We start from the raw sequence: 27,207 nt of genomic DNA, 5'->3' as shown, positions 1-27,207 counted from the left end.
TGTGAATACGAAAGCGTCTCTCGTGTTCGTTGTTTATCGATGCCTTCATCCTGCAATTTTGGAGCATTTTTATTTTTAATGCGAGGAAATTGACAGCTATGTTTAACTTTTTTGATAGCTTTCACACAAAGTAGACCGAATTCGAGCTATTCATATTTTTCCTTTTAAATTTTTTGCTATTGGAGCCGAAAAAATGCGGTTATTCAAAACGTATATTTCATTTTTTTTACGGAATATTTAAACATAAAAAAATACCCAAAGTATCTTATGTGTTTTAGGTAAGTGGTAACGTGTCCGGCTTGTGTTTTTTCAATCTCCATGAAATTGTACGAAGTTTGAGCTTTCGAGTGTTCGAAACCTGTCGCCCTGATAAATCTTTTTTTTTATTATTATTTCACACAATGAATTTTACACTTTCGCATGTAAAATTATCGGCCGAATTGGAATATCACAACAGATTCGTAAAGTTACTCCAATACACGAGGGTCCTTTTATTTACATCCACCAGAGATGTAAAATTCAATAGATTTTTTTTACAGTGTATAAAAAGAGAGTAACCTCCCTTCCCCGGACCAAAATCTCCGCGTTGTTTGTAGTTTTTAGGTTTAAAATGTCTTTTTCATCAAAAAATTATAATAAATTGATATAAATTAATTATCTTTAAGTAGGTTTCCGGGTAAAGAACTATAATTTAAAATATTTCCAGAGGTTTATTATACTGGGATGTAGATCAGTCAACCATCCTCTTCCATACCTGCCATCTCTTAAGCATATAAGCATAAGCTCTATTAAGTGTCGCAGAAAAAAGAAGAAAAATACAAGATTCCACACCCATGCTGGGACTTATCAACCATAATCTTCCCCACGTATCGACAGCGTAGGTGTATATGTTAGTAGATTTTCTTAGCATCAGCCCCAGTGAACTAATCCGACAGTTGGCGCTTCGGTCAAGACGGCTGACTTTTGCATTTCAATCCATGGGAGAAAAGCGTAAAATAATATTCAAAAAATTTAAGAAGTTTCTAAACTTTGAACGGAAATATTAGTTTCAGTAATAATAAGCGTAACAGTTATTATTAATTCTAAAATCGTCACGGAAACAAGCAGCTCAATGGTGATAAAATTAAATATTTAAATCAGCATTCTGGGATTTCAAATTTTGTTGCTTTTATACAATAATTGTTAGAATTTAAAAGTTTGTAATTATTCTGAATTATATACAATTTTAATTTCTATAAAATTTTTGTCAAAAATTTTTTTTACAAAAAAAAAATTCGAAATCCTGAAGGTAACATTTTTTTTATCTGAAATAATAAGTGTTTCACTAAATAAATAATTGTCAAACTTTTATAAATTGTCAAATTCAAATATTTCAAAATTATATTATTATAACAAATTTCAAGTTAAAAACATTAAAAATTGAAATTAATTGTTATTCATACACACCAAACTCTTGCTTACAGTCAAGTGTCGGGGGTTGCCTTCAAATGGCCTTAGACTGATTTCGGGGGACAGAAACGTAAACAGTGTTTTTAAATCCTGGAAAATTAAGGAAAAAGGATATCACGTGCGTCCTAAACTACGACCCAATACACAAATTTGTGTGTAAACATCTTTGGTAAACGTTAATAACGTTCACTTTTCCATACACCTATCAATGCGTAGAAGAATACTGTACGAAGTCGAAAGAATAACTGAATTGAGTCAAAATAATAACTTTTATTTTTTCATACATTTTTTCATGTAGAAGAATACGAAGTCGAAAGAATTCGGTGTGTCAGAACGTTGCATCTTGCAACCTTTCGGTATACCAGAACCTTGCGTGACATTTTCGAGTCGTGGTTTCACTTGACTCAGGCGCGACTCCTTATATCGAGGTTTATGATGTTTACACATCAAAATCACTTAAAAAGTTCCGCCTTATTTTTGGATCATTTTGCATGTCTTTTAAAATAATTTTTAATATTCTGTTGAAATTAATTTTGTTTAAAGTCATTGTAAATTCTCCCAGGAATGCTGAGGAAATTTTTGGTACTGTTTTAAAACCTTTCAAAATTCTTAAAATTCTTTAAAATTTTATCAAAAAATCATTTAAAAAATCTACATTTTGTAGTAATAACTTTTTAAAATCTTTTCAAATTATGTTTGAATGTTGTCAAATCTTCTCAATATCTCTTACATTTACTCGAATTTTTCATAATTGAATAATTGAGGTGACGGATGCAACAAAGTTCTCCACTAGGGAAAATCTATTGATAAAAAAAAAGGTGACCAAAACGCAAAACAAAATATACCGTAACATTCAGCTTGATGTGGCCGATAAATTTTTCTTATGAAACTTTTTCATTCGATAATTATTACTTAAGATAAACAATCAAAACTTATATAATTTTCTGATCAAAAATCAATGTTTTATAAAACACAACCCGCGGTTATTCGGCCGCTTGTCGATAAAAATGCTTTAAATTTGTATGGTTTATTCTCAATATATAAGCGACAACTATAAGCAACGCACTTTGTTCGAAAAATGAATAGGTTTGTTTTGTTTATTAACAAATTGATTTCGAACGAAAACGACGTTTCGCCAACTTCGAACAGTGGGCAGGTCATTGAGAAAAATGTTATTTGAAATAACTTATCACGAGAAAGTGGTTCACTAGACTTTCAGAAAGTTTTCCTGAAAATTTGAAAAAAATCAGTCGAAAATTGTGAAAATTGTGGAGTTGAAGTCAACGCACACTGCCGCTGTAACGTTTATTTGCTGTTTGCTGGTGCTTTGTAACTTAACAAAGGCCGATAAGCGGAACTGCACCGACTGCGTGCGTTTACTTCAACTCGCGATTCTTTCAACAATTTTCGACCAATTTTTCTCCAAATTTTCAGCCAAACTTTCATAAAGTCTCATAATGAACTTGTTTGCTATAAGTTATTTCAAATAACGTTTTTTCGATGACCGACCCACTGGTCGAAGTTGGCGTAACGTGATTTTCGTTCGGAATCAATTTATTATTAAACAAAAACAAACATATTAGTTTTTTAAACAAAGTTCATTGCTTATAGTCATCAGTTATATATTGAGAATAAACTATACAAATTCCAAGCATTTGTATTACCAAACGGCCGAATAATCGCGAGTTGTGTTTTATAAAACATTGATTTTTGCTCGGAAAATTATCTAAGTTTTTATTGTTTATATTGAGTTATAATTATCGAGTGAAAAAGTTTCATAAGAAAATTTTGTCGGCAGCGCCAGGTTGAATACAAAGGTACATTTTATTTTACATTTCGGTCACCTTTTGTATTGATAGATAGTCCCGAATGGACAATACTCTACGCGGTTTCGCGAGTTGTGTCCGTCACCTGAATTCTTTAACAGTTCATTATATAAACATATTCAGCAATTTCAATTACAAATAAAAATTTGTTTAAAAAGAACAATTAAAATGGTAACGTTTAAAGTTTAAATTTAACTCTCTGCAATGTTTTTGTGTATAAATAAATGTTCATTTTATATAAACAGTAAAACATTGCTGAATATTAGAAAAATGTTCTTTTTATTATTTAATAATTTCCAAAAAAAGTTTAATACAAGTCCATTTCCCAAAGGACATTTCTTGATTTTTTTTCGGTCCCAACAAATTCCCGATTTCCCGGTTCAGTGGACACCCTGTAATTATTATAATAACTATTCATTCCTTAGTTTTTTATGAAGTGGCGGGCTGGGCCATCGGGAAAACGGGAAAATTCCCGGTGAGCTCCCCGGCGAAAATCGCACTTATTACTACTCAATCAGGCAACAAATTATGCAATTTCGAGGTTCCTTTTTCTCAAATGCACGGGGAGCCCCTTGGCTCCCAGTTCGCCCCTGATTTACCTGATTAAATTTTTTTATTTAATTATTCATAACCGTCGCCGATGCAACAAAATGAAAATTTAAACCATCCTGATTAGAGCGCCAACTGTTGGATTAATTCACCGAACGGATGCTCAGAAAATCAGAAAAGTGGGAGCTATGCATGGGGTGAACCACAATATTACAAGTAAACAAACGTGCAAAGAAGCTCGTTTGCGAGTGCCGTGAACAAAAAAAATATGAAATGGAACTTAAAGCGCATGCGCAAAGAGAGCGTCGGTCGGAAAGCGGCTGGATACAAAAGGGCCCGGCTTCCTTGTTGATGTTTAGTTTTGAATCAACGCTTGGATCGTTCGTGAAAGAAGTGTATTTAATATCAATTGTGACAATATTTCTTTTTGTGACTAAAAAATCGTAGAAACATGACGTCTACTCTTTTAAGGATGGGACTACGTTCTGTTCTCTCAAAAGGTGTTTTTGAGAAAAGATCCATTTCTTCATTTGGAAACGCCCTCATAGAAACAGAACAGCGTCATGTACAAGAACAAAAGATCCAGGTAATTTTTAAAAATGTTTGATGATTTATTCTTGAATTTACTCAGTTTATTAGTTTTATAAGTACACAATGAATCGAACCCATGCATTCGAGAAAAACATTTTATCTTGAAATCAAAACATTTGTTTTTATTCATATTTATTTCAATTTTTTTGTTACAATTGATATTTGTTTAAAATTTCATATCCGCTTGAATTTGTTTATATTTTCATGAATTATATCATCCAACGGATAATACTTTCAAAACATTTTCGCAATGACTGAAGTCAACAAAAAGTGCTGACTTCTCATTTTTAAGCTTTAGTAGTTGGTGGTAAAAAGTTGCAGAAATTTGAGCCAATGAGAAAAACATTCTTCAACGTTACAGTTGTAAAGTACTTTCAGTTTTATTTTTGTCAAAAATGTTGAGTCTTCACTGCACCAAGAGAAAAAATTAAGCCTCAATTTTCAATACTTTGACTTTGAAGTTCTCCTCTAGTAAAAAGATTGGAATTAGAAATTTGACAAAATTAATAAGTATTCTTCAAGGTGTGCTTTATACGTGACATTTAAAAAAAATTTAATTGATTATTTATTGTAATCAATAGAGCTAAAAATGTAAAAACGATAATTATCTCTGTTTTGGATAGAGATTCCGAACTCAAATATAGTTTGAAAGAAGATTGTCGATTCAGCGATTTCATGTCCAAAGTTAAAACTTGACTTCAATTCAATTAATAGTTAACGAGTAAAAAAACTTCTGAATATTATCGATTTAAATGAGTTTCCACATTGATAAAGTCATCACGAAAAATTGTCCTGTGTATTATCAAATGTAGTTCTGACCCTCCCTGAAACTAGCCGGGTCAGGTGAAAGTATAGTATATTTGCCTCAGGTATAGCCCTAGGACCTAGATCAAGGATTACGGAATTTTCCGTAAAACTGGTTATCAACGAAAGCAGAAAAAGATTAAATCGTAGGGAAAATTGCGTAGTGGTAAACAGTTCATAATATTCTCTTACAATAAGGACCCTATGCATGGTATAGGCTTATAGGGCCTATACCATTTCGACTTATATGGAAAGTTTTATGGGCGTGACCTTTTAATTTACTTCTTCACCTTCGACAAATGCATAAAAAATGTACTTTTGGCCTTGCAACCGCTGCTACCCGCATAAAAATACTAAATTTCCAAGGCACTCGAGAATGTGAAGCCCATGAGATTGAAGCTTTTGTGTTAAATTTTGTTTGTCATGTAACACGTGGGATATTCAAGGCAAATTACTGCTGGTACTTCTATTAAAAACATAACCATCGTACAATGATCCCTTGTTATACAAATAGAAAGATTTGTACTCAGATTTATGTTATTCTAAAATTCAAATTTATACAACACAAAATATATAGAACTGAATGATAGCAAATATAGTTGCGAAGAAGAACAGCAGAGACGAAAATACAGGCTTAGGTAGAAACTGTTGTTGATCCGAACCTGCTAGGCCGGTTTTGCGGGGCGATAAAAATCAAATTAAGAGTTTGTAATTTATTTAAAAGTTGTATTGTTTACAATTCATTTTCATATCATAATGGTTATTATGTATTTCAAATTGATTGACATCAATTTGATTCAGATCAGATTCTAAATTGCGTTAAAAATATTGACCCAACTTGATTAGATTAGTAGGCATGCTTATTTATATAATATTGTAGACAATATTCAGTGACAGATTTCCCACAAAGGCTACATAAGCTGCAGTCTAGGGCAGAAAAATGGGGGGGGGGGGGGGGGGGGGGGGGGGGGGGGGGGGGGAATTTCGTGAACATATTTTCCAAATTTTTGGACTTTTTTAACACAGATGTAGCCTGAACATTGTGGGAAAACATGTCATAAAGATAGACTGAAAATATTCATTTTTTATTCAACTCACTTATGTAATTTATTGAGTAATTCAAAAACTTACATAATTCATTTCATAAGTTTTAATTTTACCGCGCATAATGTTCGTAAATACCCAATATAGACTGTCCTATTTTCAATATATATTTTGCTGGAAAATTTTTGGTGCTATTATTTATTTATTATAAAACTTAGTAAAAAGAGTGATTTTCAGGTCGCAATAACTTGATACATATCGGAATTAGAGTATTTTATTTTACATCTGCAGAAAATGTAGACTGCTTTAACTAGTGGCCTAGTTAGGATTTTTTCGGGAGGGGGGGGGGGGGGGGGGGGGGGGGGGGGGGGGGGGGGGGGGGGGGCTTCGGGCTTTTTTATAGACAAAGAGTGAGACAAAGAGTTAAATCGTTTTAGGTTAATTAAGCGGCTGGCTTGAATCAGGACACATACACTTTTTCGTCTCGAGCGGGATGAGCTCTCATAGTTTCCAAAATTTGTTTAGAACATTAACTTTTGGATATTCAATTACTGCAAGAAATTTGCCTGAATTCAGTAAAAAAATATTTTCAGAATTCTTCTTGTCTTGTCAGGGTTCATCTGCGCTGACGCCAACGAAATTTATATGTCCTTTTTCGATCCGACAGCTCAATTTTTCATTAAAAAATCAGATCTGGAAGTCATATATCTTAACTATTCAAGGTAAAACATTTTTTTTTAATTTTATAGGGAATTTTCTGCACTTAAATTGTAGTTCAGACTATTTACGCGTGCAATTTCTTTTAGATTAAGAGCGGCGAATATTTGTTAGTAGAGGCGGCGTATACCTAAATCCGCCACTGACAGTATTCACAACTTCATTTAATCTTGGAAGGCCTACGTGCTTACAAGCAAGTGTAGATTATGCATATAGGAGAGTGTAGGAAAAAAAGACACATCTCCACATGCGGCTGTTGGGCTGACTGCAGCACGTTTATCTTTATGTAACGTTGGGTTTCATTGACGCCACTTTTAGGGGACCCAGAAGACTTTAAGGTCATCAGATCTCCTTTCTCTTTCGTACACTTCAACAAGTCAAAATGTTCTCAAGTGTTATTAGTCAGGCGTGGTTTTAGGATTCGAGAAATATGATTATTGCCCCATTGTTCACATAAAATGCTATTCCAATAAAATCTCGTTTCGGGACTTGTGAAATATGATTATTGACCCTTAGTTCAAACAAAATTGCTATTCTAATAAAATTTCGGTTTAAGAATTTTCTAATCTTCAAAATATATAAATTAAAATTAGTATGTTTATGTGTTTAATCTTCCACTCGCTGAACATAATAAGTAACTTAGTCATTAGTTAAGACTGTTGGACTCAAACTCTAACTTCAAAATTCAATTGCCTTACTTGACTTCATAAATACTAACATTAAATAATTATTTAATGTCAAGCGTTACTCACTTTTTATTTAAATAAAAATGTGTTTTATTTCTAACTCTAACTAAATGCCCCATATGCTTAAAAGGTGTTGCATGTTCTGCTTGCAGTTTTAATAGTAAATATTGTTTCACAAAGTAAACAATTTATTTCGATGAAAAAATAAGGCACTTAAGTTATTTTTATCATTTCTATTGATTAAGATATAACTATGTAGCTTCTTTTTTAACATCTCAATGGTTTAAAATATAAAAAGATAAGAATTTAAAATACATATGGTATTGAAATTATTGGCTTTGGCCTTTCGCTCTTCCTTTTTTATTTCGTCGTTTTTGAAGCTACTACTAGTGTATGTAATCGTAACTTGTCGGACCGAAATTTAAAGAGCCCTTTACCATTTATAGCCTTGGATTCAAAATCTAAGCTTAAAATAAATTTTCTTATGTAATGTCCAGGAAATATTACAATTGAATTTTTTTTTCGTTTTTTTGTCTTAATTTATTTTTAAAGGGAAGCATGATTACTAAGCAGATCAATATGTATTTTAATACTTTTTACAAAGAAAAAAAAATCCACAAATTTAAATTTTCCGGTTAAGTTTCAAACTTGTTGTTTTGAGAAAAAATCATTGATATGTTATACATTTTTCCGATCTATAGTCATTTTTCTATTAAACGATTATTACCTTTGATGAAGGAAAACCTATGTAGTAAAAACGAATATTTATTTGAATGAAAATATTGCATTTTCAGGTCAGAACGTTGATCCAAATTTTTAATTATACGAAAATTGGCTTAAACATTAAAAATGTAAATTAAATTTAAATCGAAAGATGTACTTGACAACTAAGTGAAAGTAAAAACATTGTCCTTGCGTAAGTTTATAGTGTTTACACTTTGCATGGCAGCCGACTGATTGCATTTTTCGCCATCGCCGCGCATTATTTCCACATTCATTATTTGAAATTAGTTAAATACTGATATAACAGCTTAGTGTATGAACTATAAAGTAACATAAAAACAATAATAATAATAATAATAATAGAATGGAATGTACATAATATTATGTCTAAAGTCCAATCAATATTGTTAACACAATTAAATTTAAAACTGTTATCGTGTTCTATTATTTTACTTCAAATTTTTTAATTAACCTTACCAAAATGTGAATTCAATTAATTAATTAATCAATATATCTGTACTAAATAACGATATTTATAATGAAATTGGTTGCAGGAAATTTTTAGAGCGATGAAGTTCTATTCAGACAACTTCGCGTTTTTAAAACACATTTGTTGCCATGGACAAACAAAAGAAAGTTTAACTGATATTTGGTTAAAGTTTATCCTGTAAAGTTAATTTTTTTGCAGCGAATCTTTCATCGTAAATCGATGTAAAGCTTATCTCCTGTTTTTTCTGTGAAAGATTGGCCATATTATCGCACTGGCCATTTTATATACCCACATCCCCTACGTGTAATTAATCTTGCGCGCAAATTCTTTTTGTCAACGAAATTATTTATAAATGGTATTTGATATCCAAATTGTTATAAACAATATAGGCCTCGAGTAAAACGTTAAATATCGTGAGGGTGCTAATCTTTTGGTCGGAAGATGATACTTCAGGGGAAAGGGACGCCTTCATAAGGGTAGAATGTTCTTTATTCTGAACAAAGGACCCTTGCAGTTTTGTTTGGATCGATTGTACACAGCTGTTGCTTCTGTTCGATCGAATATAACGTATATTAAGACGCAGGCACGTAGCTGGAACAAGTCCACTAGGTGAATGCACTCTATAGTCTATTGAACTTGTCTGCGTAATATTTCCACAGTAACATACAAACTATCGGCACAAAGCTTAGATAAGTGTACCGTTACAGTAAACATAAATACGTGATCTTGGTAAGCTTGGAAATGCAGCAAATATTCACATTTCAAGATAAAAACCAAAATAGATTAGAAAATTAAACAGCCTGAATTTAAAACTGGAATTACGGTAACACAACGTCTATATTCAGTTGAAGAATCGTCTTGAATGTATGGATTTAAATAAATTTAAGCAACATTGTAGGAGGAATTCCAATTGTTTCTTATGTAATGAAAAAATGTATGTAATATTTTCCAGTTTACTGTGGCAAAACGTTATATGAGCAGCAAACGAAGTGTCCACAATGCAAGAGCCACAGCAATTGTGGATGAAGAAGGAGAAAGTGATAGCGACGTCGAATCAGACAGGGTAGGTGAAGCAGTCAAGATAATTTAGTCACAAAAAATTTAAGTTATCACAATGTTGGCAGCTTAAAACATTGTTATTTATCTCTTGATAAATAAACCTGAATAATTTTTGTATTCGAGTTTTTCACAGATATAAAAAATATCAACTCTAAAAAGAAATCCATTTTTAAGTCTCTCGTGAGCAGATAAAACAAAATTAATTGGCATATTTAATTCGAGTCAAACTGTAGGTACTAAAAGTATTAAATAACTTGCAAAATTTATATTTGGACAATTTTGATTAAAAATTAATTTTTTAGCTGTAAATAGAAGTATTCAATTGAGATTAAAAATAAAATGTATCATTTTAATCTGAATATTCGCAAAGTAATCAATAATGAGAATTCTTTTTCCCTTCATTTAACTTTTCAATAAATTAAATAAATCAGTCTTCAAAAACAGTAGCATATAATCTGCTGACGAAAAAATCCAATTACCTATAAATTAATCATGAGGAGTATAAAGAAATTGCGTTGATACGTATTGGTAGAAGTCGGATCATTCTTGGCATTATCATTTGCAAATCTATATGAGCGATGTTTTAAATGTCCTTCACCTGAATGTTGCCTTGATGGAACATAGGGATATAATTTAAAATATGCGAATGTCAAATATTTTTCTGAATAAACAGTTAACCGAATAGTACATTTTCATTTAAACAAAATGCTTATATGCAGGCCGCAACATGTTATCTTTTTATGTCAAGGCCTTTTGTATTATCGCACAATTTTCGCAACAAAAGCTAAACATTTTGTTCTATTTGTATGATGCAAAAATAAATGATAAAAATAATAAGTAATAATTATCTGTTTACATTAATGTCTACTTAATTTTGTAATTTCACAGACAGTACACTCTTTTTCCTGTTATCCCCCCCCCCCCCTTTAGAAGAATTTCTCTTGTTTTCAATAAACTTTCACTTTTTTTCGTTGAAATTCGAACTTAATTAAGAAAACCTAACTATTTTTGGTTGGAAGTTAATTCTTGTTGGTTAAAAATTCAACTATTTTGTTGAAAAATACGTTCTTTTTTTGGTTTAATTTTTTCCGTTTTTTTTTTTGTAGATTTCTACTATTTAATTGGATATTCATATTTTTTAGTTGGAAATTATATTTTTTGTTGAAGATTCACATTTTCAGATTAATAATACAAATGTCTTCTAAAATATTCAAATTTCTGACTTGAAAAATCAACTATATTTGATTGAAGCTGCAACAATTTTTAGTTGAAGTTTAATTTTTTTTGTTTGAAAATTCGAACATTTGGTTAAAAATTGAACTATTTGATTAAAAATTTAATTATTTGGTTAAAAAAGTAATATTTTCTGGTCAACTGTTTTGTTTAAACTTCGTTGGTTCTCATAGAAGTTTTGTTCTCTGTGATTAAAAATCTATATTTTTATGATAAAAGTCATATTTTTTAGTTGAAAATTTATATTTCTTGGTTAAAAATGATATTTTTTTTATTGGTAATTTGCCTTTTCAAGTTGATAATTGCACTCTCTTCTAAAAAAATCTATTTTTTGGCTTGCAAATTAAACTGTTTGGTTGAAAATTCCAATTTTTTGATTAAAAGTTCAACTATTTGGTTAAAAAGACACCTTTTCTGGTTGATATTTAAACTGCTTTATGTAAATTTCCGCTTTCTGGCATGAAACATCAGAAAGTTTGATTTTTTTTTTTGTTGAAAATTCAAAGATTTTGTTAAAATTTCAAATATTTTGTTGAAAAGTCTCTTTTTTTTGGTCGAAAATTTAACTGTTTCATTGAGCATTCATCTTTTTTGATAGGAATTTAGTAACTGTTTGGTCTATTTGTATTTTTATTCAAATATTTAGTTAAAAATTTCGGGTTTAAAATTCAACTGTTTTCAAACCATTCTTTGTGTTAAAAATCCATCTATTTTGGTTGGAGATTGCACTCTGTTATTAAAAATGCAATACATTTCGACTCGAAATCTTTGGTTTTCATATGGTACTCAATATGGCACCTATGCATTAATTGCTAGAAATCTTACTAGAAACAAAAATTATATTTTAAAATGCAAAGTTGTTTTCATTAAAAAAATGTTTAATTTCTTTTCAGGCCGAATCTCAATTCTGGCGACGCAAAATGCGAACACTCCACAGTCACTTGGATGTGAACAAAGATGGCGTTATTAGTTACGATGACTTTATGCTCCTGGGAGAGAGGTTCGCGAATCTGGGACACTTGACGGCGAAAGAACAGGAAGAATTTCAACAAGTTCTTAATGTAAGAACCAATAAGGAGAAACACATTAAGCATATGATTTGAGAAATTATTAAACTGAAAATTTTTTCTTTTTCAGGATATGTGGGAAGAACAGTGGGGCGACATAAGTCCTTACAACATGATTGGCGTTGAGCAGTATCTTGAAAAAATGATTCACGTTCTCGAGGACCCAGCATTGAAGCGAAAGTGCCACAACTTCCTCCCCTATCTTTTCAAAGTAAGATAACATCTGACTCAATATTTTCATCTCTGTTAAAATAATATTCAATAGAAAACCCCGGTGATTAATATTCTTTGAAATATTAATTTAATAATTTATTTTCAGGCTGTTGACAGAGATAACAGTGGAGAAATTACTGTACAGGAGTTCCAATTATTTTTCGAATGTTTGGGACTCACACATGATGTAAGTGTTATAATACTTCAAAAACTTACTTCAGACGGGAATTAGTGGCTTCATTTTGTAGTCATAATGATTTCTGATTTTTTGCGTACTACTTTAAATGCATTAATAATGATTTTTTCTTTTTGCAGCACTCTGTGATCGCTTTTAGTCACATTGACCAAAATGACGATGGGAAAATCAGTCTCAAAGAGTTTGTAAAACTTGGACGTGAATTCTTCGTTTCTCATGACCAAACGAAGCCAAGCAAACATTTCTGGGGACCACTAATCGACTGATAAAAACAAATCACCCATCATACAAAAAACTTGTGATATTTACGTTTACTGATATTTTTACTACGCCTGACTTTGCGATACAGTTCATTATACTTAAGTTAGTTTATAAGCTACTTGTATAATATGTTTTTATACAGAAGATATTAATAAATAAATAAATTTGACTGACTTCTTTGACTCTAGGTATCGGCTATTCAATTTCTAAAAATTTCAAAACGTACTTAACCCTTCGAGGGCCGGAAATTTGGGAGGGAAATCGACCTCAAAAATCATTGATTGATCATAGACAAAATCTCAATCAGGGGGTGATCCAATATATTGGCTTTCCGGTCCTGTACGAAATAGCCAATGTTAGAAATTTCGAATTCGAAAAAAGTGGTTTTTACAATAGTATATAAGCTTGTTACATCATATAAACATTATATATGGTGGTTATGCAGATTTAAGGGGTTGTTTTAGGGGTGTTTCACCCGCTTAGTCCCGCAATTCAATTTTCGTGTATTTAGAAGTGAAAATATACGTTTTCGATGTATTTTTTGACGCTGGATCCAAATCTGACATACAAAAATACCGTGAATTATAAAAAAACTCTTCTAATGGGGTGAAACCCAGTGGGAACAACATTTGTCGACGTTTGCGATATCGTTACGACATCCTATGTCCATGTCGTTTCGGTGTTTGCGATATTGTAAATACACCGTCAGATCATACGACTTACTTACGATATCGTAAAGACACCTTAACGACATGTACATAGGATGTTGTAAAGACGTCGCCAAACTTTGTGCTCACTGGGAAACTAAAAACTACACCTTTGCTTTGTCTGAAAAGGGGTAAAATGGGAAAAAGAGTTGAAAAATAATGAGGGGGGATGAATTTATATTCAGTTATATCAAATAGTAACGTTCAAAACATTTTATAACAATATTTGTTTGCAATTATAATCTCATGCAAACGAAGCAAGGCACCGTTTTGACATAGTTGGAATAATAAATTTGAGGGGAATGGGATAGTTAAAAAGGGGTTGGGAAGGATCAATTCAACTTAAATTAAATTAAAAACCGGTAACAATGTTTCAAAAATGAATATTTTAATCTAAAAATTATAATTAAAAAAGTTTACCTGGTGATCCAAAATATTGATTTTCTGGCCCTCTAAAGGTTAATTTTCGGGGTGGCCACCCATTCTGGAAAACCGGGATAAGCGGGGAGAGAAATATTATACCTGGAGGTTTTTCGTATTTCATAAATCTTCCGTTTCACAATTTCTCTAGGTTCGCAATTAGAAAGCCTATAATTTTCAAAGTGTTTAGAATTATTAAAATTTAAAGGTTTACAATGTTTCTGGCAATACCCAGGGTTATATTACTCTGAGAACGGTAAGGAGAATTAGAAGATAACCGATAAATAAATTCTCTGAGAATTCATTAGAATATAAGAATTTATTTTGATTAATAGGAAATTGCATTTTTTTCGTTAAATTTTCGGTTAAAAATCCAACTCTGTTTTTGAAAGTTTGTCTTTTCTATTTCAAAATTTACCTGCTTCAGCAGAAATATTTTTGTTTTGATAAAAATGCAACTGTTAGGTTAGAAATTAAGCTATTATACTATTTTCTTTAAAACCTTACTATTTCGTAGAAAATTTACTTTTTGTTTACAATTTATCTTTTGGTGTTGAAAAATAAACTGAAATATTTTCTGGATGAAAGTTTCACTTATAAAAAAAATTTGTTTTTTATTACAAATTCATATGTTTTAGTACAAAATTGATATTTTTAGGATAAAAATGCAACTATTTGGGAGAGAATTTACCTGTTTTGTTAAAAATTCATCCTTTTTAGTTGAAAAAAATTCGTTTTTTTGGATTCAAAATTCAATTTTTTTCGTAGAAACTTATTTTTTTGTTAAAAAAATTCAATTTTTGATGTTAGTGAGTTAACTGGAATCTTTTTTGGACGAAAACTCAACTTTTTTGCAAAAAATTCTTCTGCTTTAAGATAAATTTCATCTTTTTTTATAAAAATGCAACTATTTGCTAGAGAATTCTATAATTTTGTTAAAAAGTCATCCTTTTTGGTTAAAAACTCGTCATTTTGGATTGAAAATTCAATTGTTTTGGTGAAAAATTATTTCTTGTTAAATAATTCATAGTTTGATCGTGGAAACTCGACTAAAATTTTTTGTCAACAGAAAATTCAACTATTTTTTTTGAAAATTTATCTTTTTGATTTAAAACTTCATCTGTTATAGAAGAAATTAATTTTTTTGTATGAAAACACAACTTTCTGGATAAAAATCGTTCCTCTTTGCTTGATAATTCAATTAATTTGTTTAAAACATTAGGTTGAATCGGTTTCTTAAGGGGGAATACCACTGTGACTGTTAAAAAAAATCGATTTTTTTTTTGTATTTTCTTAAAGTATATATGGTATATTCAAAAACATGTAGAAAAATTTTCAACATAAAATCTTGAAAATTGACGAAGTTATACTCCACGACTACTGTGTGCAACAAGATAATAATCGCATAAAAACCACAAACAATCGAGATAATACATTCAAAATTATAAAAAATGGTCTAAACCATGCTGAAAATACTGAAGATGAACCATCATATGGCCCAGGAATAGACAGTTTAATGCAAGTATTAATATTTCACATATTATTTCAACTAGCGCTATCTCACGTGCAATGAAAACTTTGCGCGTTTTTCTCAAAACGACTTTTTTTTAACACGGTGACATCGATTTCTCGAAAACTTATAAACCGATTTTTATTTTTTTTTAAATTTTTGTACTTATATTGACTAAGGTTGTACGTAGCCGTTTTTCAAAATTCTGAAAATTAATATTTTTTCAAGCCCTTAAAAAAAAGGTGTAAAAAAATGAAATAATTTTCTTTTTAAAAAAAAGAAAATAAACCGCTACGTACAACGATAGTGATTACTTTATAGATTAATAAAAATTTTTGGTTTTTATTTTCTAGATGATTTTTCACTGCTGTATCGTTGCCACAAGGGAAAATTTTTTTATCACGTCATTACATTCATGTATATAACTAATGCAATTTTTAATAAAAATTTCTGTGAATATAGCTGAGTATATGTTAAATAAATTATTATTTGTCCGATCTTCAAATAATTATTTCTACTTTCAAACAAATTCATGGAAATCACTTAATTTTCAAAGTTAAACTACATTGTGAATATTTTTTGATTGAAGGCTTATGCCTGATTGAAAATTCAACTGTTTAGTGGAAAATACTTTTTTTTTGTTTGTTTAGAATTCATTTTTTAACAGAAAATGGAACATTTCCATTTTTTAAGATTGATATTTTTTAGTTAAAAATTCGCGTTTTTTGGTTTGTAAAGAATGATTTTTTAGTTTGAAATTTCCTTTTTATACGTATAAATGCATCACTTTCGTTAAAAATTAATTTTTTGTTGAACGGTCATATTTTTTGTTTGAAAATTGAATTTCATTCTTTTTTTTTAAATTAAAATATCAACTATGGCACTTTTTCGTTGGCCATTTGTCTTTTTAGGTTGAACATTCAACTATTGCGTTAAAAATTCAATTATTTTGTTGAAAATTCCAGTATTTTGTTATCTTTCAAAGTAGAAGTTTCTTTTTTTTAAATAAATTAATACGTTTGAAAATTTTTAATTTTTTATATAAAACACTGGAATTCCTGAATATGTCTGAGCTAGAAAATAGTTTATATTCAACCGCTGATATAGCCTGAACAATAAAAATATTGTTAAAAATCATAAATTTTCCTAAATTCTGCCTTATTCTCGGTTATATAACCTGAACATTAATTATCGGGAATTTAAGAACTCTACAAACAGTCACTTTTAGTCACTTTATTTCTTCAAGTCACTTTTTTAATGGAAAAGGTAATTTTATAGTTTTTAAGCCTTTTTGATTTATTGTATTAATATTTAATGTAATTTAATGTATTAAATAAATACATATGTTAATATTTGTTAATATTTATTTGTACTAGTACTATTTAAATTTATGGTTAGACTTCGCTTTCTAATAAACAGGAGCAAAATATATTTACTTCAATTTTAACAATGACTTCCGAACTGCTCCCATAGTTCTTATGGGTTTAAAATACTGTTAGTTTAATATATAAGCTTAGAAAATTGCGGAAAAAATTATAAGAAAAACGAAAAGTAATGAGTGAAACCCAGAAGACAGTCGAAAGAAAATGATATTTTAGATTTGATCTCCAAAAACAAAAGAAAATTTGAGCAACCATTTTGAATGTCACTTAATACTGCGCGATATGATACTTCTTAATAATATATTTATCATCTTTAACGTTTCTATAATTTTCATTCAAAATTAGGTCTTGGAAGGCACAATTCTAAAACAATTTTTGGCCTTGAAACTAAAATTTTCCCTTAAAACAATTTTTAGATTGATTCTTGGAGGTTTAAAATTTACATTTTACAATACTGTATTAGTTTAAAATTCAAATATTGATTTAAAATGACAAGCCGGTCTTGGTATTAAATATTCCAAAATTTCATATTAAAAGAAGTTTCGTACTGCAAAACTTAAAATTGTACAATTTAAAAAAATCGAATCATATTACAGAAATCTTGTTGTTTATAATTTATTTAAATTTTCAATGTAATATCTTTATATTTTCCGACTTTTAGTTGAAGATTTAAACAATTAAATCATTTCAAATTTCCCTCTTCATAGGTTTTAATTTTGCAACTAAAATTTAATTGGTTGAATTTTTGAAAGTTTAATTAGCAATTTAAAAACTATTAATTTTTAAGTGATTCAAATTTACTTGAAATAATTGCAATTTTAAGGGGTTTGATTATAAAAAAGTTTTGATATCACAATTTTCGGTGAATATAAATTTTGTCAGTTTTTAATGAAGTTCGAATTCATTTAAATTTCAAGGTCCTGGAGTGGAAACTTCTTTGACTTTTAAATGTTTCCGATTCAAAATTACTATTTAGTTTAAAAGTTTAGCGTACTCTAATTTAATTCATTCCTATTGAATTTATAAAAATTTGCCTTATCAGGATTAATGTCAAATCACAATTTCTCTATGTAATAATAGTTGAAAATTCTAGAATTTCAGAAGCTTTGACGTTGAAAGATTTAATTTAAATTTCAATCTTCAAGTTTTAATCGCATTAAATTTAGAACTGTTTAAAGTCAATTTGTTAATTTTCAATTATTCCGTTTAATTTTTTAAAATTTAACTGTTCTATTATTCAACACTTGCTTTCGAAAGAATTTATTCGTAAAGCTTTTGAATTGAAATTCATTTTTTTAATTTATAACACTTTCAAACAAAATTTGTTCTATTTTGGAAGTTTAATTTTTAAAGTCAGACTATGAGAACACTTAAAGTTTGACCTTCGAAACTTTAAATCGTATAATTTTAGAAAACTGGAAGTAAATTTAATATAAATTGCTTTAAGAAATTCAAAATATTTTCAATATTTAAACTATTAATCGGTTGATTTGATTTTAAATTATTTTCCATCTACCTGATTAGTAAAATAATTTAAATAACAATAAAAAAAACCTAAAAATTTCATCTTACAAAATTTTATGATCACTAGGACATTATGAAAAAACAGTACACCGGAATACAAACCAAGTACGTTTAATTAATGTAGCCTTATATTTAGACGATATATTTTAAACATAAATTGAAAATCACATTAAAATCTTATCTTTTCTTGGACCTTCTCAAAAGATTTCCTTCTCCAGCAAAGGGTTTAAATTCGTTTGCTTCTCTCGGCTGAAAGTGGTAAAAGAAATTTATTAAATTAAAAACAAACCTAAAATTGAAAAAGAATACTTGTGATCTACCAAATATTTCAAGAAAACTAAACATACCTCCTTATTATTGACTGGTTTCACATTGCGCAGAAACCTAAGCGTGCCAATTTTGTAATCATAATCGGGAATACCTCTAACGTAAACAGGTTTACTCGCAGGTGGTTCAGCTGCCGCGGAATCCTCTTTCTTTTTCTTCTTCCCGTTTAGTCTATTACCTTGACCCTTAAATGCGACGAAACCTGCAGGTTCTGGCATTAGCTCATCAGGATTGATGTCTTGATCTTCCTTTCTAACAGGTCTGATTGGTTCTTTGTATCCGACCGGTGGTGCGAATTCGACGTTCATATCACATTCAATTATACTAACAGCAGGACCTGGTTTACTTTCCAAAACGCACATTTCGTATATTCGAGCGTTGTACTTTATTGCAACTATGTCTCCAGTCGTTAGACAGGCGAAACTCCTCAAACCATTTTCAAGCACCGCTTTCGGATTTGTTATGTCTAGAAAGTCTTCGGATTGGGGCTGAAAACGAGCGTAAGTAGCTACGGGGAGAGAAACTGATTCGATGTTTAATATTTCTCCTTCGTCGAGAAGAAGATTGTGCATCATCTGAAATTATTCAAAGGGGTTCATTAGAGCTTTTGTTTTCTTTGCACTTCTTGGAGAAGTCGATTATTCTGCTTTAGGGACAGAAGCGGCGGAGCCTTTTTTCTCTCGGTGGGGGCAGGAGAATAAACTTATAATATTGAACGAAACACTTTGTACTTAGTATAATAATATCATACTAAACATAAATTGTACATACATAATAATAAATTAACAATAAATACGAGTATAAAATTCATATTGCCAAAGATTTCACAAATATTTCGCAAAGATTTGACCAAGATTTCACAAAAATTTTAATTATTTCCTAGTGATTTTACAGTTTTCAAATAGTTTCCGAAGATTTTAATGATCCCTCAAAGATTCCACAGTTTTCAAATACTTCGCCAAGATTTCGAATAGATTTAAGAGCTCGTGCACATCATACGTCACACGTTTTTCCTTTCTTTCAATAAAGATGAAAATAAAATTGTCTTAAATCGAAAAGGAAGACGACGATATAAGGTAAACCGACCATTACTGGGACAACGTAAAAAGTATGCCCAATACTGGGATACTGGGATAATAATAAATATAGTTGAGTATCTTTTATATTCCAACATAAATTATAAAAGTAAAAATGTCCTATTATTTTTGAATTTCTTTTAAATTTTTTACCGCTATTTATTTTTGTCCTGACAACTTACACATTTAGTAAAAAATAATCCAAAACATTTCTCCAAATATGTGAATGAACTGCTACAAAATTCGCCATTTTTTTTTTTTATTTCAAAACTTTCAGGATAACTTTACAGCATAGTATTTTTAAAATTTCCTGCACTAAAAGAAAAAGTAATGTTCTTGCAGATTTTTAATATGTTTAAGAATAAAATTCACAACTTTATAAGTGATTTTATTCGATAAACTTATGAATATCTTAATGCTGACTGTTTCAGTTTCGGATACTTGAACGTGAGTTGCGAAATTGCGTTTTCATAACTGAGACGGTCACTTTCTCAACACTTGCACAATTTGCCACACAAGACACAGGACACAATATGTAATTAAAAATTAATATGTAATTAAAATGATTTTTTTAGTTGAAATATCAACTATTATATTTTTTTTATCAGAGTGTTAACTTTTTTGTTTAACCTATTACTTCTATTTTCTAACAAATTCTTCAATTAAAAAAAAAACAAAAAAAAAACAATTTTCTACCAAAAAAGATTAATTCTTATCAAAAAATATAATAGTTGATATTTCAAACGAAAAATGTTTTAATTATAATTTAAACGTGACATGATTTTTTAACCAAATAAGATTTTTGATTAAAAAAAGAAAAATATTTTAACCAAATTTATGAATTTTCTACCTAAATAACCAAAAAGACAAACTTTTAAAAAGAATAGTTGAAATATTAATCAAAACAGATTTTTCAGTCAAAAAAATTTTCAACCAAATAATACAATTTGTAACCAAAAAATAATTTACTAATCTTATTAAGAAATTACATTTATGAGTTATTATTAAATGACTTACCTAAGCAGTTTGTAAAATTTGAGATTAGAATTAGAGGTTTCAATAAACTACTATAAACAACTTTTTTAGAATAAATAATTAAACGGTAATCACAATACAGTCTTGCTTTTTAATGTATTCTGTAATCAATTATAAGTAAATTGTGCCATTTTATTTTGATATAATCCATCGGATTTTCCTTGTCCCAGCATTGGCTTCTTTGTTGTCCCACTTAAGGAAAATTCGTGTCCCACTAATGGGCGATCTAACTAACTTTAAAAATATCCATTTATATTAATTTACTATAAAATAACTAATGTAATTTTTGTTCTAATTGATCAAATAATGTCTTAGCCACTTATTATAACGGTTTTTGTACTAAAAATTCCAATTCCCCAGTTTAAAATTGTGTTTGTGTGGATTAGTTTTTCCTAACTGTCCCAGTAATGGTCAGTCTACCTTAGACAAAAGAAAAACATGTGATGTATTATTATTATTATTATTTTGATAAATATAGGTATAAAATTCATATTGCCAAAAATTTCACCAAGATTTCAATAATTTCACAAATATTAACAAACATTAAAAATAATATTTCGCAGACTTCAGAAAATTTTTTCATAAATACTTAAATGAATTCTCAAAGACGCAATAAAGATTTCAAATATTTCATAAAAATTCCCGATAGATTTCAAAGAATGCACAACGATTTCAATGATTTAGCAATGATTTTAATAATTTCATAAATATTACCAAATATGTCAAAAATATTTCCCAAATTTCAAAGATGACTTCACAAAGGTTTACAAGGTTTTCCCAGAGATATAAACGGTTTCAAATGTTTCGCAAAGATTAGGCATCGATTTAAAAGATTTTACAAGGATGCCAATGACTTCACAAAGGCTGAACTAATTTCACAAATATTACCAAATATTTTAAATATTTATTAAAGATTTAACAAGAATTAAAGTGATTTTCCAAAGGTTACCAAAAATATCGCAAAGATTTCGGATAGATTTAAAAGATTTCACATACTTCAATTATTTCCGAAAGATTTCAAATATTTCATAAAGATTTCGAATAGTTTAAAAAGATTTCAATGATTTTCCGAAGATTTCAATCATTTCGAAAATATTATCAAATATTTATAAAATATTTCGGATAGATTAAGACGATTGCAAAAAGACATCAATTATGTTATATGGGGAGGTGAGAGGGGGGGGGGGGTAAATGATATGGTTACGTAATATTTTAAACAAATAAACCCTATATAAAATCCATGAAACCAAAATGTATTTATGTGACTGTGGCTTTGCACTATTTACAAAATATACCATAGATTTTTTTATATTTTACGAAAGATTAAGCACGTAGGAAAAATATCTAAAACTTTTATTAGAAAATTTAAATCTTCTAAATTAGTGTAAAAAATATATAGTTAAGTGATTCAATAAAAGCTTTGAGAAAATGTGAGTCTCTCGTATAATTGCATTTAATTAGCGTTCATTATGATCTAATTCGTTCTTTTGAATATTTTGGTTATTTGAGTTACTGTATAATTTGTCGAAAAATCTAAAAAAATGCATTACCAAATCTAGGGGTTATTATAGTACTAATAAAATATAATTATTAATTGCAGATGTGCAGTAGTAATTTTAAAAACTCTTATTTTGTTTGCTTAATTGTCAAATTAAAATATATGTTTAGATATGTTTAAATTTAAAGTATGTATTATGCAAAATAATTAATTATTATAAACTAAAATAAATATTAAAATAGCTACATCGACTTTCACAGAATTAAAATTTTTTTAAATCTGTATAAAGATAACTTGTATTTAAATATAAAATTTTATCCTAGCAGGAATGGGAAGGAAATAAATAAACATTTGGGATTTTATATCGTAATAAGATGTTATTAAAAGATAAAAACTAAAAAAAAAAGATTCTTTAAATCAAATCAAAATATTCACTACTAGCTCCCATTGAAAGGAAAGTTTATTTAATTCAAACAAATTTGTCTTGATTCAACGAAATTTTTTTTTCGTTTCAACAACAGTTTTTAGTTTAGAATAAATATGTTTCTCAGCGATTCTACCATTCTGAATTCTTTTAATGATTCCCATTTTCGGCACTAATCCATTTTGAAGAAATTTTCAATTAAAAATTCATCATCTTGTTTAAGCTTGAATGTTTATCGTTTGAAATCTTTAAAATCATGACATTTTGAACACATTTTGATATGGACTTATCATGAAAATTTACAATTGAAGATTCTTCAGTTTTTAATATGTATAATGTTTAAAAATGTAACATTTTTTTAATAGTCCAATTTTGAATTTGCTTGAAGTTGAGACAATATTTTTTGATAAAAAAAAAAAAACTGAAAAAAATGCTTCGTTCATTGGAACGTTCTGAACTTCAGCAACTTCAATTTTGAAGATTTTCAAATTGAAAACCCTTCAAATTTAAAGATCAATATATCAAAATTCTTGAACTTAGATAATGTTAAATATCAAAAGGCAAGACTTTTGAATTCTAAATCTTCCAAATTGAAAAAATCTAAAATTTTAAACTGTAGAATTATTTTGAAGCTTTCTTTTAGAATAGGTCAATTCCAAAGATTCATTAAATATTTGGTATTTGTACAGTTTAAAATGATATAATTTTTTATATTTTTTTGAATATATAGTTTAATTTGAAAGATTTACAACTGAAAAATGTTTAATTTTTAAGATTTGAAATTAAAGATGCTTGAATTAATGTTTTAATTTTAGAGATTTATAATTTAAAGTTATGTGCAATTTTGAACATTTTTTAATACTTCAATTTTGAAGATTTACAATTAAAAATTCTTCAATTTTGAAGACCTAAAATAGCTGTTTATAGTATAAAATGATTTAATTTTGAACATTTTTTTTATTTTCTTTTTTTAAATATGTTGTTCAAATTTAAAGAGTTACAATTGCAAATTCTTAAGCTCTAAAGGTTTGCAATTGAAGAGTATCCCATGTTTATGTGTGTAAAACATAGAGGTGAAATTTTAATGTTTTTGTTACGAAATAGTTCAAGTTTGAAGATTTGAAATGAAAAATTATTAAATTTTATAGATTCGCAATTGAAAATTCTTCAACCGTAATAATGTTCAAATGTTCATTACAATAATTAAAGAGTTCATTCATTTGATGAAAATTCTTATAACTTTGTATATACGATAATCGAGGTGTCTCGGATAGTAAGTAAATAAATTGTATTTAATAAAATAAAGTGAAAATATTTGAAAAAATTACATAACATAAGCAAGGAGGGTTCCAAACCATTTTGTTATGATTCAATAAAGTATTAATAAATGCCCTTTAATGACGCTTTTTTTTATTTCGAACTTATTTATTACGTTACTCACCCAATATGGAAGGTAGACTTTTCCCTCATCTGCGACAAATTCCAGCACACCACAGTGTGTTATTCTGTTCGTCTTTTTATTTGTTAGCTTAAAAAGCATCGGATAAACTATGTTCAATCTCGTGAGTGTATCTAGAGCTGAGGGAGGCATTATAACTGGAAAAGAAAAAAATGAAGCATTGGTAACAGCAAAGATTCTGCGCGATAGAAAGGAACTGCAATTGTCGAGTTTTCAGTTCCTTATAAGACTCTTTATTATTGGATTTAATCAGGTTTTTATTGTCTAGAACAGGGTCCAAGATTTTCGTATTAGAATTTGAATGTTGGAAGTTAAAGAGGAATTAAAATCTTTTTTTGTGCTGAAATAATCCCTCCTGGTATTTTGAATTAAATTTAAAGAATGGCACATGGGCCTGAGAAAAATAACTTAAAATATCACAAATTTCATATTACACTGTATAATGCAATATTAAAATAAGTTCAATTTCAACTTTTTTTAAATTATCAAGTTCAATTTTTAACTTTTTCAATTTAGTATTAAATTATTCAGTTTACAATGCGTAATTCTACAATCATTTACTCAATAACAATTCTATTTTACGTCTTCAGTTGTAAACGTACACTTTCAATTTAACGAATTGTAACATTATGGTCTGAGGATTAATAAACAAAAATTAAAACTGGTTCAATATCAAAATTTTGGATCAACAAGGTTTTTATTTGAAGTTTCAGAATTTGTTAAAAAAATGTAGAGATTTTAAATTTTAAAGCTGAAAATTGAACTGTTAAAATTTAAAATTAATAGATACATAATTAAACGCTTTTATTATTTGACTATTCACTTAAAACGAGAATTTATAAATCAAATATATTTGGCAAGTAAAAATCCTGAAACTGAATTGCTTAATACAGAAAGCATTGAGAAATAAAAATTTTAAAGTCCGAACTGGAGGAGGACTTTTTTGTTTTGTAGATTGTAACTGAGTTGAAGGCGGGCAATTTTGTAAATTTTTATTGAGTTTGAAAAGAGGAAATTTTAATTTTTGTTGAATTGGTAGACGGACATTTGTATTTTGAAGATTTTTATCGAGTTGAAAAAGAGGAAATTTTGTTTACTAATATTTTATGAAATGGTAGGATACTTTTTTTGCTCTTCACATTTTCATTGAGTTGAAAGGGATGATTTTTTCTGATTTTTTAAGGCATCTTTTTTCATTTTTAACATTTTTATTTAGGTGAAGGGAAGAATGGTTTACTTTAAATTTTTTCTGAATTAAAAGAGGGAAATATTTCATTTTCCAGTATTTGTAATTTTTTTTTTAATTGGCAGAGGCCAAAAAAATGAGTAAACGGGGGTAAACTTGGTATTTTTAACATTAAATTAAAATGAGGGAACTTTTTAGTTTCAGTTTTGTACTGAATTTTAAGAGCAATATTTTTTTCTTAATAATTTTTATTCATGTGAGTTCAATTTATAAAAGATTAAAATTTTGCAGTTTAATGTTGTTTAATTTGAAATTGTTCAGAAAGCAAGTGTTGAAAGCTGTGAAAGCGTGAAAAAATGTTTGCAATCCATAAAACGACAATTTTTTTCTTGATTAACAAAGCCACCCTGAATTTTCATTTTATGAAAATTCCCGATAATCTTTTGTTTAAGCAATTTTACAATACAAAATGGAGAAAAAGCATTTTTTGGAGCTAATATGTTTTTTAAACTTAATATATCGACTGCCACGTCACGTAAATAAAAAATCGTTTTTAAATTTAATGTTTCGCATGTGTGAATTTTAAGCAGTCACCTGACCTCCATTGAAGCCCATATTTTACGAAGACGAATGTGATTGTTTACTTACTCTTTCCACCTCGTTCTACGTCTTGTCTTTCATTTCCCGGCAGCATAGATACAGAAAAACATTTGTACTGGGTATTAAAAGGCCGGGGATTATCCGGAAACATGTTAAATCCAAACTGAAAGTTGAAAGTCATTGTGATTTCCGTACACGTAACCTCCAATTAGAAACAAATTCAATCCAACAAAACGGATTCGTAGTGATTGCTTGAATTTCCCTTGCAATCAGTTTACCATTTTTGCAGTTTTACTTGTCCTGGTCTTCGATTGATACGGGTAAACACTTGGAGTATTTAGAAAAGTGAAAAATTCAACGTTTTATTTTGAGGCTGGTCGCTTTGTATTGTTGCCAAGAAGAACAACGTAATGTCACTTTCATTCGTCTGTATACGCATGCGCATTCAGAACGAAAACAACATGTGAACATGGACATAGGAAACACGGGACTAGTCCTAGTAGGGAGAGTCGCCATCTTACGATGTGCCATTTGATTATGCGCAGGAGCATTTTTGCCGACAAACTGCATGAAAATATAAACATGTGGGTACTGCTATGTTTGTCGCGGGACATCAAAAGGTGGCGGACCTCCCCCCTCATTGCATCACCCCCGCAAAGGCATGTCTAATCCCTTGTTTCCTATGTCGGCAAAAATGCTCGTGCGCATAATCAAATGGCACATCGTAAGATGGCGGCTCTACACACTCATGGAATTCTCCCCCCTCCCGTGGATTCAACCCCGCTCGCCAAGGTTAGGATGGCATGCCTAGTCCCATGTTTCCTATGTTCATTGTCCATGATGGAAAACAATGAAATTTACATACTGCCGGTAAAGTAGATTTGAAAAAATATCATTTTCTACCTTTTTTACCTATGTTCTTTTATTTATAAAAGAAGTTATTTTGGGATAAAAAATTATTGATAGATAGTTTTCGAAAAAGACTTTCTTTAAATTTTATTCGGGATAAATACTTTTGTAAACAGGATAATTTTTTTTCTTAAAGTTGACATTTCTCATTTTTTGCAAACGGCAGATAAAAATTGCACATCTAAAATAGTTCTACAAAAAATGTAAAATACCACTTGCTCTTTTGTGATATTTTGTTTTGT

General features: G+C 29.2%; 2 protein-coding genes across 4 annotated transcripts; one reads left to right on the top strand and one right to left on the bottom strand.

The window, feature by feature from the left end:
* Positions 1-4,133: 4,133 nt before the first annotated feature.
* Positions 4,134-13,072, top strand: LOC117180766 (sarcoplasmic calcium-binding protein). Of its 2 annotated transcripts, none has more exons than XM_033373262.1 (6): positions 4,134-4,410; positions 9,832-9,942; positions 12,065-12,232; positions 12,309-12,449; positions 12,558-12,638; positions 12,767-13,052. In XM_033373262.1, the coding sequence occupies exons 1-6, from the start codon at positions 4,276-4,278 to the stop codon at positions 12,911-12,913; spliced, it is 783 nt and encodes a 260-aa protein (XP_033229153.1). In that variant the 5' UTR covers positions 4,134-4,275; the 3' UTR covers positions 12,914-13,052. The 2 variants fall into 2 exon arrangements, with proteins under 2 accessions (XP_033229153.1, XP_033229154.1); XM_033373263.1 differs by lacking the exon at positions 4,134-4,410 and adding an exon at positions 9,629-9,743 and having other exon boundaries at positions 12,767-13,072.
* A 5,474-nt stretch (positions 13,073-18,546) lies between these two features.
* Positions 18,547-26,482, bottom strand: LOC117180302 (ubiquitin recognition factor in ER-associated degradation protein 1). 2 transcript variants are annotated; one of them, XM_033372725.1, is made up of 5 exons: positions 26,335-26,482; positions 26,105-26,219; positions 24,253-24,407; positions 18,799-19,353; positions 18,547-18,700 (listed from the first exon to the last, which is right to left on the bottom strand). In XM_033372725.1, exons 1-5 carry the CDS (start codon positions 26,335-26,337, stop codon positions 18,629-18,631), a joined length of 900 nt encoding a protein of 299 aa, XP_033228616.1. In that variant the 5' UTR covers positions 26,338-26,482; the 3' UTR covers positions 18,547-18,628. The 2 variants fall into 2 exon arrangements, with proteins under 2 accessions (XP_033228616.1, XP_033228615.1); XM_033372724.1 differs by having other exon boundaries at positions 26,105-26,482.
* Between the last annotated feature and the right edge of the window lie 725 nt (positions 26,483-27,207).

Source organism: Belonocnema kinseyi, chromosome 9 (genome assembly GCF_010883055.1).
Source record: "Belonocnema kinseyi isolate 2016_QV_RU_SX_M_011 chromosome 9, B_treatae_v1, whole genome shotgun sequence".
NCBI classification, from domain to species: Eukaryota; Metazoa; Arthropoda; class Insecta; order Hymenoptera; family Cynipidae; genus Belonocnema; species Belonocnema kinseyi.
This window is presented reverse-complemented; position numbering and strand designations above follow the sequence as displayed.

Excerpts from the sequence above, each read along its gene's own strand:
- LOC117180766 (XM_033373262.1), top strand. The coding sequence starts at position 4,276 with ATGACGTCTACTCTTTTAAGGATGGGACTACGTTCTGTTCTCTCAAAA. Across the intron at positions 12,450-12,557 it reads TCCTCCCCTATCTTTTCAAA|GCTGTTGACAGAGATAACAG; the intron begins GTAAGATAACAT and ends ATTTATTTTCAG. Across the intron at positions 12,639-12,766 it reads GTTTGGGACTCACACATGAT|CACTCTGTGATCGCTTTTAG; the intron begins GTAAGTGTTATA and ends TTCTTTTTGCAG.
- LOC117180302 (XM_033372724.1), bottom strand. The coding sequence starts at position 26,237 with ATGACTTTCAACTTTCAGTTTGGATTTAACATGTTTCCGGATAATCCC. Across the intron at positions 19,354-24,252 it reads AAGTCTACCTTCCATATTGG|ATGATGCACAATCTTCTTCT; the intron begins GTGAGTAACGTA and ends GAATAATTTCAG. Across the intron at positions 18,701-18,798 it reads AACCAGTCAATAATAAGGAG|CCGAGAGAAGCAAACGAATT; the intron begins GTATGTTTAGTT and ends TACCACTTTCAG.